General features: G+C 42.1%; 1 protein-coding gene across 5 annotated transcripts in view; it reads right to left on the bottom strand.

Annotated features, from left to right (window-relative positions):
- CCSER2 (coiled-coil serine rich protein 2) overlaps window positions 1-16,273 on the bottom strand; it is a 152,170-nt gene that overhangs the window by 41,452 nt on the left and 94,445 nt on the right. For all 5 annotated transcript variants that reach the window (XM_069980636.1, XM_069980637.1, XM_069980638.1 and 2 more), the window contains one exon: window positions 9,487-9,573. In XM_069980636.1, the coding sequence (XP_069836737.1) occupies window positions 9,487-9,573 (87 nt within the window). The remainder of the gene's footprint in view (window positions 1-9,486; window positions 9,574-16,273) is intronic.

Raw genomic sequence — 16,273 nt, 5'->3', positions numbered from 1 at the left:
GTGCGAGGAGGTGTGGATGCATCACCGGGTGATTTTCCTCAGGGAGACTTTGTTCCTTGCCAGGAAAGCGATCGCGCTACGGTGGATTGATAGGCGGCCACCCACGGTTGAAACATGGATAGCACTAGTTAACTCGGCTCTAGCGTATGAGCGAATTATTTATAAACACCGCAAATGCCCCACCAAATTTCACAAGGTCTGGGACGCGTGGTGCCAGTCGCCACGGACAATGGTTTGCCCTCAAGACCTACCCGACCCTATCTGAAGTGTCACCCTGGGATGTCGAAACACCTCCTCTAGATGATCTTTTGAGCCCTGAGCTCTGTATTATCGTCATGATGACAGTATGAGAAGCTGCTGACCTATGAACTCACTTCTTTTCTATGTTTGCCTAACCTATCTGTAAAGTGTAACCTATCCTTTGTTGTATAATGGTATATGATTTGGATAGCTGTTTGATTTGTTTTACCTATTGGTATGCGTTTTTTTTGTGTATACCATTATGTACACTTTAATAAAACTGAGTTAAAAAAAAAAAAATTGACTTTTTTCTTTCCCCCACACTTTAAGATATAATAAGTGTGTAGTGCTATTCTTGCTTTGGAAAATACTGACCCGGTTGGTTACTTTAAAACCTCTCCATCATATGTGTCACACAGTGCTTATAGCTAATAGGTGAGGCTGTACAAACACATGCTGTATTTTTAGAAGGTCATGAGATTCCTAAACCTAGTTAGCACTAGAGATGAGCGAACTTGCTGGATTTCTGGTTCGTATGAACCAGAAATCTTGGAGTCTGATTCCCGCTGTCTGCTTGCTCCGTGCAGCTGGTGGATACAGCGTAAGGAACGCCTAGAAAACTGGGATACAGCCAATGCAAAGTTTGCTCGTCTCTATTGAGCACCACCACCTTCAGTGATACCAACTGACTGCTTGAGTTTCCAAAAAGAACCTACTTAGAGAAGAAGTGGGCACCTAAAGTGTCACTGTCATTATAACTTTCAAAATCTAAATCAACAGTAGATGTGATATAAAGCATTTATTTTAGTTAGAATGGAAAACATGGCACAAAGAACAGGAAACTGTCAGAAAACAAGAAGTCCTGTGTATCCCAGGCCATCTGAGCACTCACAGAGAGAAGGCAGTCGTGTGATTGATGGACACATTGAGCCGTGACTCTCTGTACTGGCAGGAATGCCTGTGTTTAGTCTGTTTTTTCAACCAGCACAAGTCAGGAAATCTGCCATCAGGAGACTCGACCTGGATTTCCGGTAAGTTCAGCTTTGTTTTACAGCATAATAACAAAAAAAATATAATGAATGTATATTGCAAACTTGCTTTATTTCACATATATGGCTGATTTAAATTTTGGAAGTTATAACAGTGACACTTTAAAGCAGCTGGCACAGAGTCTGCACATTTTGGTGGCATGTCATCAGATACTACTTTATTTTTTCTAGGCTTTATTATTTCATTGCCAATAGTTTGGCTGCTTAAATCAAAATGGGTTTTTTTTAAAAAAAGAGGCTTGGGGGGCAAGGATATGTGCAATTTTCTCAGCTTACTCTACGGTTCTGCTTTAAACAGATGATTCTGCCACAGCAAGACAAGTCTAATTATACTGTAACTATAGCGGCTCAACCTTTCTACATGTAACTGTGTGCAACAGTCACCCCATGTCAAGCATGTCTTTAATGAAATACATCCACAGTGCATTACAAAACGTAATATGTTTCTATCCCCAGTGATAGAGATTGCAGACACACGGAAAACAGACAAAATCCAATTAATCTTGAAAGACACCTTTATCAGGTTAGTTGGCTTCTATATTAGATTGCTGTACTTGTGGAAGGTATTTTCAACCAAAGTAATCTGTTGACCCTTGGCTCTAACATGATGAATAGGTAAGACATCAATGCCCACACATTGTAGGGACAACTCATGTCTGCAAAGAGCTAGTTGGTGTTCATGAAACAATGTATTTTTATTTGCAATTTAACATTCATTTTACATATACAATTTGAGAATACACACACATATCTATCTATCTATATTTATATATGGAATGAGAAGATTATAAAGCTGCCATCCTTGAGCAAGATGGGTTTTGGCGGATTAATGATTTCAGTAGACAATGGGTCCAAACGGAACTTAATACGACTATATCTGATCAGATTCCACCCCAACTCTGGATACCGTAAAGTTGGGTCCTACCACCCTCTATTAGCTGCTACTCTACAATAGAAAACTGTAGTAATATACTGTATGGAGGAAATTATCAGGGTCCCAACTCAAAATTCTAGCGGATATATCTACCAACGGTACACTAAACTTTTTCAAATATCTTATACTACACCACTTTACTCAATCACTGCCTACAAAGAGAATCCTATCATTTGAAAGATATTTTAATACATAATAAAGGACTGTAGATGTTCTAGAAATGCATATAAACCAAAAAACGCTGCACACGTTCCAACATGACGGCCTTTATCAACAGCATAATGATACATGTAATCTAGCACATTATATACATGTCATAAGACTGACAAGGATTGCGTCACATCACGTGATCAGAATAAATGTCATAAACGTGATAATATAACGTAAGACACCATTCAAACCATATGGTGATATTTCATGTATCCTGTTCCCTCATTCTGTAGTATCTGCAATAAAGTGAAATTAAATAGAATGAACAAATAATATATCAAATCATAGAAGTTTCGCTATTTCATAATCCCTATACAAACCATGCGGTTCCAATGTCCTGAGGGAATGAATCCAGAAGGCTTCGCGTTTAAGCAGTAACCGTTTAATGTCACCTCCACTCCTCAGTAAGTGTACCTGTTCAATTACGTGAAACTTGAGTTGTGAGATCTGATGTTGGCATTTATGAAAATGGTGTGGAACTGGTAAAAGGTTTTTACACCTAATTGTTGATTTGTGTTGAATCAAACGATCCTTCATTTTCTGTGTGGTTTCACCAATGTATATTAGGCCGCATGGGCACTTCAACAGGTATAGCACATTTTTACTCACACTTGTGAAAAACTTTTAATTTTATACAGTTTACCTGTGTGGGGATGACACACTGTATCTCCTTTGATCACATTTGAACATTGTTGGCAGTGCAAACATGGGAAAGTGCCTGTTGTTCTGCTCCGGAGGACTCTCTGTGAATCTGAAGCTCTAGTGCCCAAGTCTGCCGTCACTAACCTGTCTCTTAGGTTGCACCCAACAATGTTCAAATGTGATCAAAGGAGATAACCTGTGTGGGGATGACACCCCGTAACAGTAGAACATTAAAGGTTTTTACACATGTGAGAGTAAAAATGTGCTATACCTGTTGAAGTGCCCGTGTGGCCTAATATACATTGGTGAAACCACACAGAAAACGAAGGATCGTTTGATTAAACACAAATCAACAATTAGGTGTAAAAACCTTTCGTTACCAGTTCCACACCATTTTTATAAATGCCAACATCAGATCTCACAACTCAAGTTTCACTAAATTAAATAGGTACACTTACCGAGGAGAGGAGGTGACATTAAACGGTTACTGCTTAAACGTGAAGCCTTCTGGATTCATTCCCTCCGGACGTTGGAACCGCATGGTTTAAATATGGATTATGAAATTGCGAAACTTCTATGATTTGATATATTATTTGTTCATTCTATTTCATTTTATTGCAGAAACTACAGAATAAGGGAACATATGGTTTGAATGATGTCTTACGTTATATTATCATGTTTATGCCATTTATTCTGATCACGTGATGTGACGCAATCATTGTATTATGACATGTATATATTGTGCCGGATTACATGTAATATTATTCTGTTGATAAAGGCCGTCAGGTCGGAACGCGTGCAGCGTCTTTTGGTTTATAAGCATCAATAAATATACAATTGCAGCAAGATGTGAGTGCCAAAATGTTTCTACATTGGATACTGTTTTACCTACGTGCACCACGGTACGAGGATTAACCCTTTGAGGATCAGGCCAAAAATGACCCAGTGGACCGCGCAAATTTTGATCTTTGCACTTTCGTTTTTCCCTCCTCCCCTTCTAAGAGCTCTAGCACTTTCAGTTTTCTATCTACAAGGCCATGTAATGGCTAGTTTGTTACAGGAATAGTTGTACTGTGTAATGGCGTCTTTCATTTTACCATAACATGTATGACGGAATCCCAAATATATTATTTATGAAGATATAAATAGGCGAAATCGTAAAAAAGAATGCAATATGGTAACATTTGGGGGGTTCCTTTGTCTACGTAATGCACTATATGGTAAAAGTGACATGATACCATCATTCTATAGGTCAGTCCGAACACAACCATATGCAGGTTACACAGATTCTCTAATGTTATATTTTTTTTATGAAATCCTTTTTTTTGGCAAATAAATATTAATAAAATGGGCCTATTGTGACGCTTATAACAGTTTTATTTTTTCACCTACGGGGCTGTATGGGGTGTCATTTTTTCCGCCATGATCTCTAGTTTTTAATAATACTATATTTGTGAAGGTCGGACGTTTTGATCACTTTTTATTAATTTTTTTTATATATAATGTAACAAAATCGGTAATCCGTGCACTTTTTTTCCCTCTTTTCTTCTACGTCGTCCACTGTTCGTAATGACGCTTGTTATATTTTAATAGATCGGACAATTACGCATGCTACGATATATTATATGTTTATTTTTATATGTTTTATTTATATAATGGGAAAGGGGGGTGATTTCAACTTTTATTGGGGGAGGGGTTTTGGGGTAGTGTGTTAGTGATTTTCACCTTTTTTTTTTTTTACACATTTTAAGTCCCTTTAGGGGACTTGTACATACATAACTTTGATTTTTACACTGATCATTGCTATGCCATAGGCATAGCATTGATCAGTGTTATCGGCGCTCTGCTCATTGAGCCTGCCTGTGCAGGCTCAGTGACCAGAGCACTGATCGGACCACACGGAGGCAGGTGAGACACCTCCGGCAATTCGTTGTAACAATCGGGACCCCCGCAGTCACACTGCGGGGGTCCCGATCGGTAAGTGAAGGGGGACTCCCCCTGTCACTTACACTTAAACGCTGCGGCGTTTAAGGAGTTAATGTCACGCTGCAGCGTGTTAGTAACGGTGAGGTGCCGGCTGCTGACTGCAGCCGACCCCCACCTGCTATGAAGCGCGCTCCGCTCCAGACGTACCGGTACGTCCAGGGTCGTCTGGGGACAGACTTCCAGGACGTACCGGTACGTCCTAGGTCGCCTAGGGGTTAAGGGTGGAGTGCCGGAATACAGACTTTCAGATGTTCTAGAAATTTCATAAATAAACCTTTATCAAGAGATAGGAACAAGACCTGGCTAGAAATGTAGTCACCCTCAGAATGGGTGAATCAGTTTTTAATATTACCATAAAAGTCGCAAGCTGTGTAAATCACCTCAAAGTTGCTGTACCGTTGGTATATTACTTCAGTTAAACTCAACTTACAATGGCCTCAACATACAATATTTTCAACATAAAATGGTCCTTTCTGGACCATCGTAACTTGAAACTAGACACAATACTTTCTGACTGCTGTATGTAAGGATTTGGTTTATCCATATTAGTTATCTGCTTATTTTTCTTTAAAATCTTTGATTTTTTTTTCCCCTCTCATTTTGGAATGACATTTTGGGAGATTCAGAACCAGTTTTCTATAGAACTTTGGTCTCAACATACAATATTAATTGGTTCCAGGATGATCATTGTGTGTTGAGGGACGACTGTATGTTCCCTGACTTTACAGACTTATGCTGGAGATGACAGGAAGATGTACTATGCAACATTTATGGTGGTTCTGCAGTTATTAAAGGGTTGTGGGAAAAAGTGTACCAAATGTTAGTTAGGTGTGTGGGAGAATCCTTCAAATGGCCCCCAGCTGTAGCCTTATTATCCATGAAGCTGGAGCCCCAGCCATGGGCAAACAAAACAATAATACATTCTATGATACTAATGGTGCATTTACACACAGATTTATCTGACTGATCTTTAAAGCCAAAGCCAGGAACAGACTATAAACAGGGAGCAGATCATAAAGGAAAGACTGAGATGGCTACTCTTAAAATCCAGTGCTGGCTTTGGCTTCCAAAATCTGTCAGATAAATCTCTCAGTGTAAATGCTGTGTAAACGCATTACACACTCACTGATCGCTAAGAAAATGGACAACCACCCAAATCCCTTCAATAAAGGAAATCAGAAGAAGTAGTATACAATAGGATTATATCATGATTTTTTTATATAGTATGAATTTAATTTACAAATGAAAGAATAAGGGTTTCTTGTGAATGCACTACTTGGTTTGCACCTACTATATATACTTCAGATAATTTTACACACAATAGTGGTAGGATCTCTAGCAACCCCCTTGTGGTGAATGTAAAAAAATAAATAAAAAAAATAAAAATGAAAATCACTAATAATGGTGTGAACCTGACCTATTAGGTTTACACTATAATTAGTCATTTTCACTTTTATTTTTTATATTTCATTTTTTACATACACTAGAAGGGGGTTTGCTAGAGAGCCTACCACTATTGTTTGTATAAAAATATTATGGAAGGATATTGATAGGCAATTCACACTTGACCGCAGCAAACCGGAAGACATGGGCAGATTATTTTGACACAGAGAGAAAGAACAATATACTAGATGAAACACAACCACTTATTTCACCAAGTAGATAAGAGAATCTAGGAAGGTTAGAAAGTAAGGGTGTAATAGAGACACCGATCAGCCGATGAAACCATTAGCTGAACGTTTTTTTAAGTCTAGACCTAAAATCCTCGGCCTCCGACCACGTATCGATGTGTAATAGCAATGCACGGCCGACTGCTAAATCCAAAAAACAGTTTACATTACCTGTCCACATTCCTGGTGTTCTCCTGCTCTGATTCAGTCCCGGTCCTGGGCGCTGCAGCTTCAGAGCAGCCGGTTAGGCTGCTCAGCCAATCACTGTCAGTTCAGAAGGGCCACTCTGAAGCTGCAGCACTCGGGACTGGGGAGGAAGCGAGCAGAGTGCAGGAGAACACAAGGAACATGGACATGTAATGTAAACTGTTTTGGGCTAGGGATGCCCGGACATCACTAACTATGTCCATGCAGCCCTTGCTAAACCATCAGGTCGTGTAATCGGCCCAGTAGAAGAGTGCCGATCTAGCATGTCGGCGATCTTTAAAGGACAACTCCCACGAAAAAATTTTTTTAGCTTATTTAATACACATTACAAAGTTATATAACTTTGTAATGTGGTTAAATACCCGGTCTGGCCCCCTTTCCCCACTTTCGGACCCCCGACCCCCCCGCCCGGAAGTTAAAGAATATATACATTACCTATTACTATCGTCACGGTCCTCTTCTCCCGGGCGGCATCTGGTGACGACGACGTCAGAGCTAGGGGGCGGTGCGGGTCTTCTTCCTCCTCGGCGTCTTCATAGAGAGTGAATGGGACGGAAAAGGCTGCTGGTGCACATGCGCACCAGCAGCCTTTTCATTGGCTGGAGCGCATCACATGGCTTCCAGCTTCGTCAGCCCTGATTGGCTGAGGTTGCTGGAAGCCATGTGATGCGCTCCAGCCAATGAAAAGGCTGCCGCTGCGCAAGCGCACTGGCAGCCTTTTCCATCCCCAGGACCCGGAAATCAGAGACATCGCTGGACGGCGGACGGCGGTGACGGTGAGGCGGACGGCGGGCGAATGGAGTGGCGATCATCACCGGAGGGATGGTGAGTATGGTGTCTGTGTGTGTCTGTGTTTTTTTTTTTGGGGGGGGGTCCCGCGGGAGTTGTCCTTTAAAGTATTGATCAGGCTGAAATTGGCCCGTGTAATAGGACCTTAAAGCGTAACTGTCATTTCAGGGTCATTTTTCTGAAAACATTAAATATCAACAGTACAAGCGACTTTAAAAAACTCTGTAATAGGTTTTATGTACTAAAAGAGTTTCCTTCTGTACTGAAAAAGCAATCTCCCAGCCTCCCCCCTCACAGTAGAAGCAGCAGGATTTATGTGTCCATTATGTGGTTATTGAGAGGGGAGGGGCTGTTAGGAGTGACTGAGCACGGAGCAGTCCTGCACAGCACAACACCCTGCAATCTTCTCTCAGTAAGTTCATAGATAAGCACTGACCTTTCTGACACCTGAATTTAGCGTTTTAGGTGCCCAGAGAGTCTACAAACAGCTGACCTTCATGTCACCTCTTCCTGCTCCCTCATCTCCCTCAGCCCCTCCCCCCTTCATAGGCTTACAATGGAGAGAGCAGAGCCCGTCTTCACTGGCTTCTCTGTAATGAAGACGTGTTTGCCTGATAATGCACAGAAAAGAAGTCGGGGGGGGGGGGGGAGGCTGGGAGATTGCTTCTTGAGTACAGAAGGAGGCTTTTTTGGCTGATGAAACCTATTACAGAGTTTCTTAAAATCGCTTATACTACTGATTTCTGCAATAAAAAAAAAACATGACAGTTACGCTTTAAGCCATTAGTCTGATTACCCACAGACATGCAAAAATCAAGTCACCGGTCACTTAAATTCCTGCCTTATATCTAAATACTCTTAAATTTCCCCTTTCTGGTCTCCACCTATAGATATTCTTGTGCTGTGCAGTATGAACCAGAAATCTCGTTGTCTGATTCCCGCTGTCTACTCGCTCTGTGCAACGGGTGGATACAGCGTAAGGAACGCCTAGAAAACTGGGCCAATGGCTGTATCCCAGTTTTCCAGGCGTTCCTTACGCTGTATCCACCCGCACGGAGCGAGCAGACAGCGGAAATCAGACGCCGAGATTTCTGGTTCATACGAACCAGAAATCCGGCAAGTTCGCTCATCTCTACTGACTGTGCGTCTGTGTTCAAACCCCTTATGGGCCTTATTCTGACCATTTTACTCTGGTGTCAGAATATGTTGACGCGTTGCTTCCAAACTGGGATTGCGGGAACTCAGCTGTTAGTATAACAGCCAGGCTCTCCTGTAAGAACCTGGAGTAGAGAAACCTCCTCACTGGGTAGTTTAACCAATAGTTTAATCAATAATAAAATTAAATCAATAGGTTACATGAATCTAAAAATGGCATCATTAAAAAGTAAAATGGTCATTAAGGGGTTAGACAGATTGCTTTTAGAAATTGCTTGTTTAAAAAATCATAGTAAAATACAACGAATCTTAGAATGCAAACACATCACCACAGTGTTGCAGATGAGAGGCTAGTCCTCACGCCACGGCGCTCTTCATATCCTCAGGTCCATAGAGGCTCTCACCCTCCAGGCAAAACAGAAAGTGACAAAACATGCTACGTTTCGGGATAGCCTCTTTCTCAAGCGTTTGTTTCTATGTAAATATACGTGGGTTTTGCCATGCATTTACGTTAATGCAGAGCTTCCTGACAAAACATCACTGTCTTGTGTGACTGCACCCTAATGTATATGTAAATAGTGCTATGACTCTTCCGAACATTTACCTTTAAGAGAGCATCAGTGTCTTGTGGTTCAGGTGTCGTAGGAATAGTCGGCAGCACTTCCTGCAGCGGTGATTCTACTTCACCCTCCTATGGAAACACAAAAACCATGCAGAGTTAATATAGTAACCACATACACTAAAAGGTATTTTTGTAACTTTACACAAATATCTAATACCTGCAGCTAGAGATGAGCAAATTTACAGTATAAACAAAGCGAACCGCTTCATTAGCTCAGCAGTCGGCTTATCAGTTAGCTGCCTTTGAACTTTGTGCTGCTCCGAATGTCTGGAAAAGCTGGATCCAGTCCTGGGAAGCTTGGAGAGGTTTCCAAGCACTGGGCCCAGCTTTTCCAGGCACCCTGAGCGGCACAGAGTTCAAAGGCAGCTGGTTGATAAGCTGACTGCTGAGCTAATGAAGCAGTTTGCTTTGTTTATACTGTAAATTCGCTCATCTCTACCTGCAACATAGTAGCAATATTCACACGTGACACCAAGTCTGCAATTTGCATTGTACGATTTTAGCTTTGCCTGTAGTGATAAAGGTCTGTTATTAGCCATTGAAAAGCATCCTTCAGCAGAACAATCATTTCAATAGGCAATGACACTGATCTTTCAGCTGAGCGATTCAGACTACACAATAATATACCGGAATAGTAACAGAACGCCTTCCACTGTAATGAAAAAAAAAAAAAGTCACCAGGAAAATCAGTCAGTTTTCCCCCTCAGTAATCATTACCCCACTGTATTAAAGCTGCATGTCAAAGGAAAAAAAAAAAGTGTGTTTTTTGCCATGGTTTTACAGCAATTGCAGCCATTTACCTTCTCATTTGTGTTTCAAATGTTTCTAGACAAAATGTAGAAATAATAGCATTTATTTACCAAGAAAATTACAAGGAGAGCAATGCAAAAGCACAGTGTTTTCCTAATATCAATAATTGTGTATACCTAAGACAGCAAGACATGTTGGATCTGGAGCACATATTTCATTGCCAGAGGCAGCATATAGACCAGGGGTCCTCAACTGGCCATTGGCTCCCTCCCTGTCAGTCACCGCTCACTGGCCGCAGCGGTCACAAGAGGCCGCGCTCCCCCTCTGGTGTCAGCGTCGAGTGACGTTCCTGCGCCAGCGGGGAGTGCGGTCTCTAGTGACCGCTGCAGTGCGGCCACAGGAGGAAGAGAAGGGGACGGGCAGGACTTAGGTTAGTATAAGTGTTTTTTTTTATTTTTTATGCTATATGGGGGGGGGGGGTAGGAAGAACAGGGGGGGCTATATACTGGGAGAGAGCACAGGGGGGCTATATACAGGGGGAAAGAGCACAGGGGAGCTATATACTACAGGGGGAGAAAGCACAGGTGGGGCTATATACATGGGGAGAGAGCACAGGTGGGGCTATATACAGGGGGAGAAAGCACAGGTGGGGCTATATACAGGGGGAGAAAGCACAGGTGGGGCTATATACAGGGGGAGAAAGCACAGGGGGGCTTTATACAGGGGGATTGAGCACAGCTGGGGCTATATACAGGGGGAGAAAGCACAGGGAGAGAAAGCACAGGTGGGGCTATATACAGGAGGAGAAAGCACAGGTGGGGCTATATACAGGGGGAGAGAGCACGGGGGGGCTATATACAGGGGGAGAGAGCACAGGGGGCTATATACTGGGGGAGAGAGCACAGGGGGGCTATATACTGGGGAGAGAGCACAGGGGGGGGCTATATACTGGGGAGAGAGCACAGGGGGGGCTATATACTGGGGAGAGAGCACAGGGGGGGCTATATACTGGGAGAGAGCACAGGGGAGCTATATACTACTAAGGCAGTCACCCCCTGTGTACCTAATTTTAAAGGGCCGGTGAGAGAGAAAACGACAGTTTTCCCACTAATAAGAAGCAATTCTGTATGTAAATAGTTGAACGTTTGTGAAAAGTAACTAAACACGTTTCCTACGGATATTCAGCTCGGACCGTCACCTGACAAAAGACCCCGGTAAGTGGACCTTCACTAAAAGTTGTTGAGTACCCCTGATATAGACGTTCTTTGCTATATGGAAGCAGCTAGTGTACAGATATCAATGTACCCATTCAATCCACATAGCAGTGTAAACAAATGGGCACATATTAAAGGGGTTATCCAGGCTTAAAAAAGGCACAGCTACTTCCTGTCCCTAGGTTGTGAGTGGCATTACAATTCAGCTCCATTCACTTCAATAAAACGGAGCGGGAAAACCCACAGGGACAAGAGGGGTGTTTCTGGAGGAAAATAGCTAAGTTTTTGTAATCCTAGATAACCTCTTTAAAAGAGAATCTGTCTGCTGTAATTCACATTCTAAACTGCTGACATGGTTTGATATGTAAAAGGTGTCATGTGTTCCTAACAGCTACCATGTTTCCCTGAAAATAAAACCTAGCTTTATTTTGCCTGAAATATAAGCTGTTCTATACATTCCAATAACTACAGATAGTTATGTGTATTCCATTCATAACACATTGGCTCATGCAATCATCACAAACACTGTCCAGGAAGCCTGCTTTATTGAGGGACTCCGGTCAGGAAACACTAGGCTTGGTTTATTGAGGCTGGTTTATTGAGGCTGGAGTAACAGGTTATCTCCAAGTGTGACTTATGACATTCAGCCTGGAGTTTTATTCACTTTTAGGGTGCCTTTACACACCCCGAATCCTCAGCGGATTTCACGTTGCGGATTCGCAGCAAAATCCGCTGCGGTTCCAGTTTCAGTGCATCCCTATGAGAATACATACTCGCAGCGTGATTGAGCGCTGCGAGTACGTAAGTTAACCCTCCGGCGGCCAGAGCATACATCACCTCCACGCTCCAGCTTGCTTTGGGGGTTCTCGGCAGGATGTCCCACTCAGCCAATCAGGGGCGGCGCACTGGCGCACCGAAGCAAGCCGGAATGGGGAGGAGGTGATGTATGCTCCAGCCGACGGGGGTTAACTTACATACTCGCAGCGGGATGTCAATAAAGGCTAACTTCCGTAAAGGGTGGGGCTACAGTGTAGGGGCACATATTCTTCAAATAGCAAATTTGAACCCCATGAAATAGAGAACCCAGATGACAAAGTTCACATTGTCAATGTGTTCTTTTAAAGGGTAACTTTAACTCTGCCTCAGTAGCAGAAAAACAAAAACAAATTTAAAATTTTCCATCAAGTCTGTAGCCCACTGCTCCACTGCAAAAGCAGGCAGTATACAGAATTGCCATAGGTTCTATTGACTTGCATTGCGATAGAGTCTTACCTATATAGTGGCTACCTCACTGTCATTCAGCGTGTGATAAGGAGTATACTGCTAGGTTTCAGATGCGGCATGTCTGAGACTACTCTGCAGTATGTCACTATTCTACCCAATAATAGATATGATAAATGTTTGGAAGATTTTCTTAAGAATTAAAAGGGGTACTCATTTACTGATTTGTAAAGTACTTTCAATAAAAAAAAAATCTCGCCTTCTAGTAGTTATCAAATCAGGAGAAGTTTTCTATGAGGATTTGCTACTGCTTTAAAGAGTTCCAGGCAGAGGTGGCAGCAGAAAGCCTAATGTCAGACTTAAAAGAATACACCACTTTCTGCAGAGCATACAGCAGCTGATAAGCAGCTGGAAGACTTACATTTTTATAAAGGAATTTTTACAAATCTGATTAATTTTCTGTCACCAGTTGATCTGAAAACAGAGTACCCCTATAAGTATGCCTCTCATAGTAACACATGCTGCTGATACTTCTGGCTTCAGTGGCAATATGAGGGGACATGGTAGTCTATTTTACTGTTACATCTTGCTTTTATTGAACATAGCCTAACACTATGCTGCTGTCTGTAGGTGATGGGTTTTTCCATCCTGGCCACTACTTAAAATACCCCAGTGGTGTCCATAATTTTTTTCCAGTCAGCAGCTTTGCCAGTCAATAAAAACTCAGTGGCACCACACCATAAAAATGTCTTCACTCAAGAAAAAAAGGGCAGCATCATTGTGAAATTGTAGAGGATTTAGATCAGCGTGACACTGATCAGATCATGATGTTTTATTTTTGTGCTGAAAAGCAGGGTTTGAAGGCTTATGCTGCCCACACAGTGCCAGTTAATACAACTACAATCAAAAGCCAATTGTTTGTCTCCAAGATAGCCGCGCTGGTTGCCTCATCAGGGAATAACTTAAAGAAGCAGCGCTTATTAGCCTCATGCAATTCTTTCCATGTCAACAGAGACAAGTAAATTGCAAAGTGCTAGACAGTATGTCCGCTGGCCACAGTTCTCCTCTCATGGGGAGCTATGTTACTGAAGCAATGAAGCAGCAAAAGATTTAATATAAGAGGACATGTGGCATTTTGTAAAAGTATGAAATGAAGGGCAGGGGGGGGGGGGGGGGGGGGGGATTCACTATTGCTTTGTCAGGTCAAAAGAATTTCGTTTTACAGAATGTTTATAAAGGAGCAACTTTCCATTTAGTGCAGGAATAGACTGTTATTTTGTGGATCATGCTATGGTCCAATCCAACGTGCTGCTGCCATATAACCTACATCAACAACTGGGCTAGATACACTTGTAAGCCTCATACATATGGTAAAATTATGGCTCCACACACCATAAACATGGTGCCATACACAACTATACAGTGGCCAGTTAAAGGGGTTGTCAGGCGGTCAGTCTTTTTTAATAATGATTAGCTGTCACTCCCGAGACAAGTTAGTCTCAGAAGTGGATGCTCTGAAGTCAGTGGGGGACACAGACATCAGAGGAGGACACTGAGTGAGCGCAGATAGGTAAGGCTATTGTTTTATAAGCACTAGGAGCAATATACAAAAAAAAAAAAAAAAAAAAAAGGCTGACCGCTACCATCCTTTGCTCATAGGAGTATGCAGCAAAGCATGTTACAGCTTATAGTCCATTCGTGTTCTGCTGGATAAAGGATATGCAAAGAAGCATTTTCCATAAAGGCAAAAAAAAGAGAGAGTCAGCTATCTAGCGTTACCTACTATAGGCAGCAAGCCTGCAAGTCAGTGCTTTTACCAGCCTTAGAACATGACTGGGGATTAATAGCCAAGACAGAATCTCACCCGAAAGGAAAAGTTACTCATCTAAAGACAGCAGTTTCACAGTTACTGGCCTTTGATGTACAGGGCAGATGCTATCACTCCCCAGTCATTTTCTAAAGCTTTTACAGGTGTCAATCGTGGACTTGCAGTGATGTTACCTCAAATAGATGACCCCAAGAGCTAGCTTTTATCCTTCTGGGACAGCTCTACTTTGCACATAAGGTGTCTGCGCCCCTGTTCTACCAGCTTCCAATGATGTCCCACGCCTGCTCAGCCAATTACAGAGGTGAGAATCAGATAATAGCAGAAAAGAAGGGCAGATGGGTCTGGAAGATCTGACCCCAGAAAACCCCTTTAGGCTTGCATAATATTCTGTTCTATATAGACAAATATAAGGCAAAAAAAAAATCACTAAAATGCAACCCGCTGATAGCTTATATATAGCCTGCAAGGATTCATGGGGACTCTAGTCTACCTTGTGGTTGTCTTCACTAGCTGTTGGCTGCAATTACTGAATATTTCTATGTGCCTCACTGCCAGAATTTACAGTGTAGCCGTCTGTAGTGTAGCTGCTGAACTGTTTAGTATGTAGCAAGACATCATGAAAACGGAGCACCCCCCCTCCGAGCAAAACAACAAACTAACAGCCATATTCATCACATAATGGTCCACAGCAGCACCCCACAGATCTCACTAATATAATGGGGACTTTGTCTGCTCTGGTGTTCCCTACTATACATGAAAAAACAGCAGCACTGTATGCACCTTATCTGACTTTTTTCCGGGAAACATGACAATCTTACATGAACAGAAAATATATAAATCCTTTTCCTTTACTAAATTCTTAGCTATATAGTACCTAGTCCACCTCCTTTGGCAATATCTCCATAAAAGTTTCTGAGGATACTGCATTCATTGTGTTTTCTTTTTGTGATAGATAAATGACATCTACTTTAACCTGAATAGCTAAAAGGTCAAATTTGCCTGAGAGGAACCAACTTCCTTATGTCCCTGGAGGAAATACAATATATCCCTTGAATCCAAAATGAATGCTAGAATTCAAGAGTGAGGCTACAAAGTGCACAGGAATCAATTATTTCTGGGGTGGGGGGAGGGTTTTTATATATATACAGTGGTGCCTTGGATTAAGAGCATAATTCGTTCCAGGACTGCGCTTGTAATCCAAATCCACTCTTAAACCAAAGCAGATTTTTCCATAAGAAATCATAGAAATGCGGACAATTGGTTCCACACCCCAAAAATAATGATTTATTATTCTGAATAACATGTAAAACAGATGAAACAAACTTTCAGAAACAGCAGAATATGTGATATTATAAACTACTATACAGTAATGGAGAAAATGGGACGTTCTATAGTGAGTGTGCGATTGTAGAGGAAGGTACACTCACTGTACTAGTGAGTGTACCTTCCTCTACAATCGCACACTCACTATAGAACGTTTAGTTGGTGTTGTTGGATACTTATTCATTGAACTATTACATGCCAAAGAAGTGGGAGTTGGCGGTATCCACGTTAATTGCTCGTGATTGAGCTTATTTGTGGTCTGAAGCCAGACATTGCGCTTTGTTCATGGAGAAAATGGGAAACACAAAGGCTGACAGAGACTGCAGGGAGCATGAACGAATGAGCTGGGTGTATGTGGGCACATACATGCAGCACTCTCTGTCCCGGGAGAGAGGGGTTACAGCTATGTAGAGATTAACTCCACAGACCTGTC

The sequence above is a fragment of the Dendropsophus ebraccatus genome, chromosome 8 (assembly GCF_027789765.1).
Source record: "Dendropsophus ebraccatus isolate aDenEbr1 chromosome 8, aDenEbr1.pat, whole genome shotgun sequence".
Lineage (NCBI taxonomy): Eukaryota > Metazoa > Chordata > Amphibia > Anura > Hylidae > Dendropsophus > Dendropsophus ebraccatus.
This window is presented reverse-complemented; position numbering and strand designations above follow the sequence as displayed.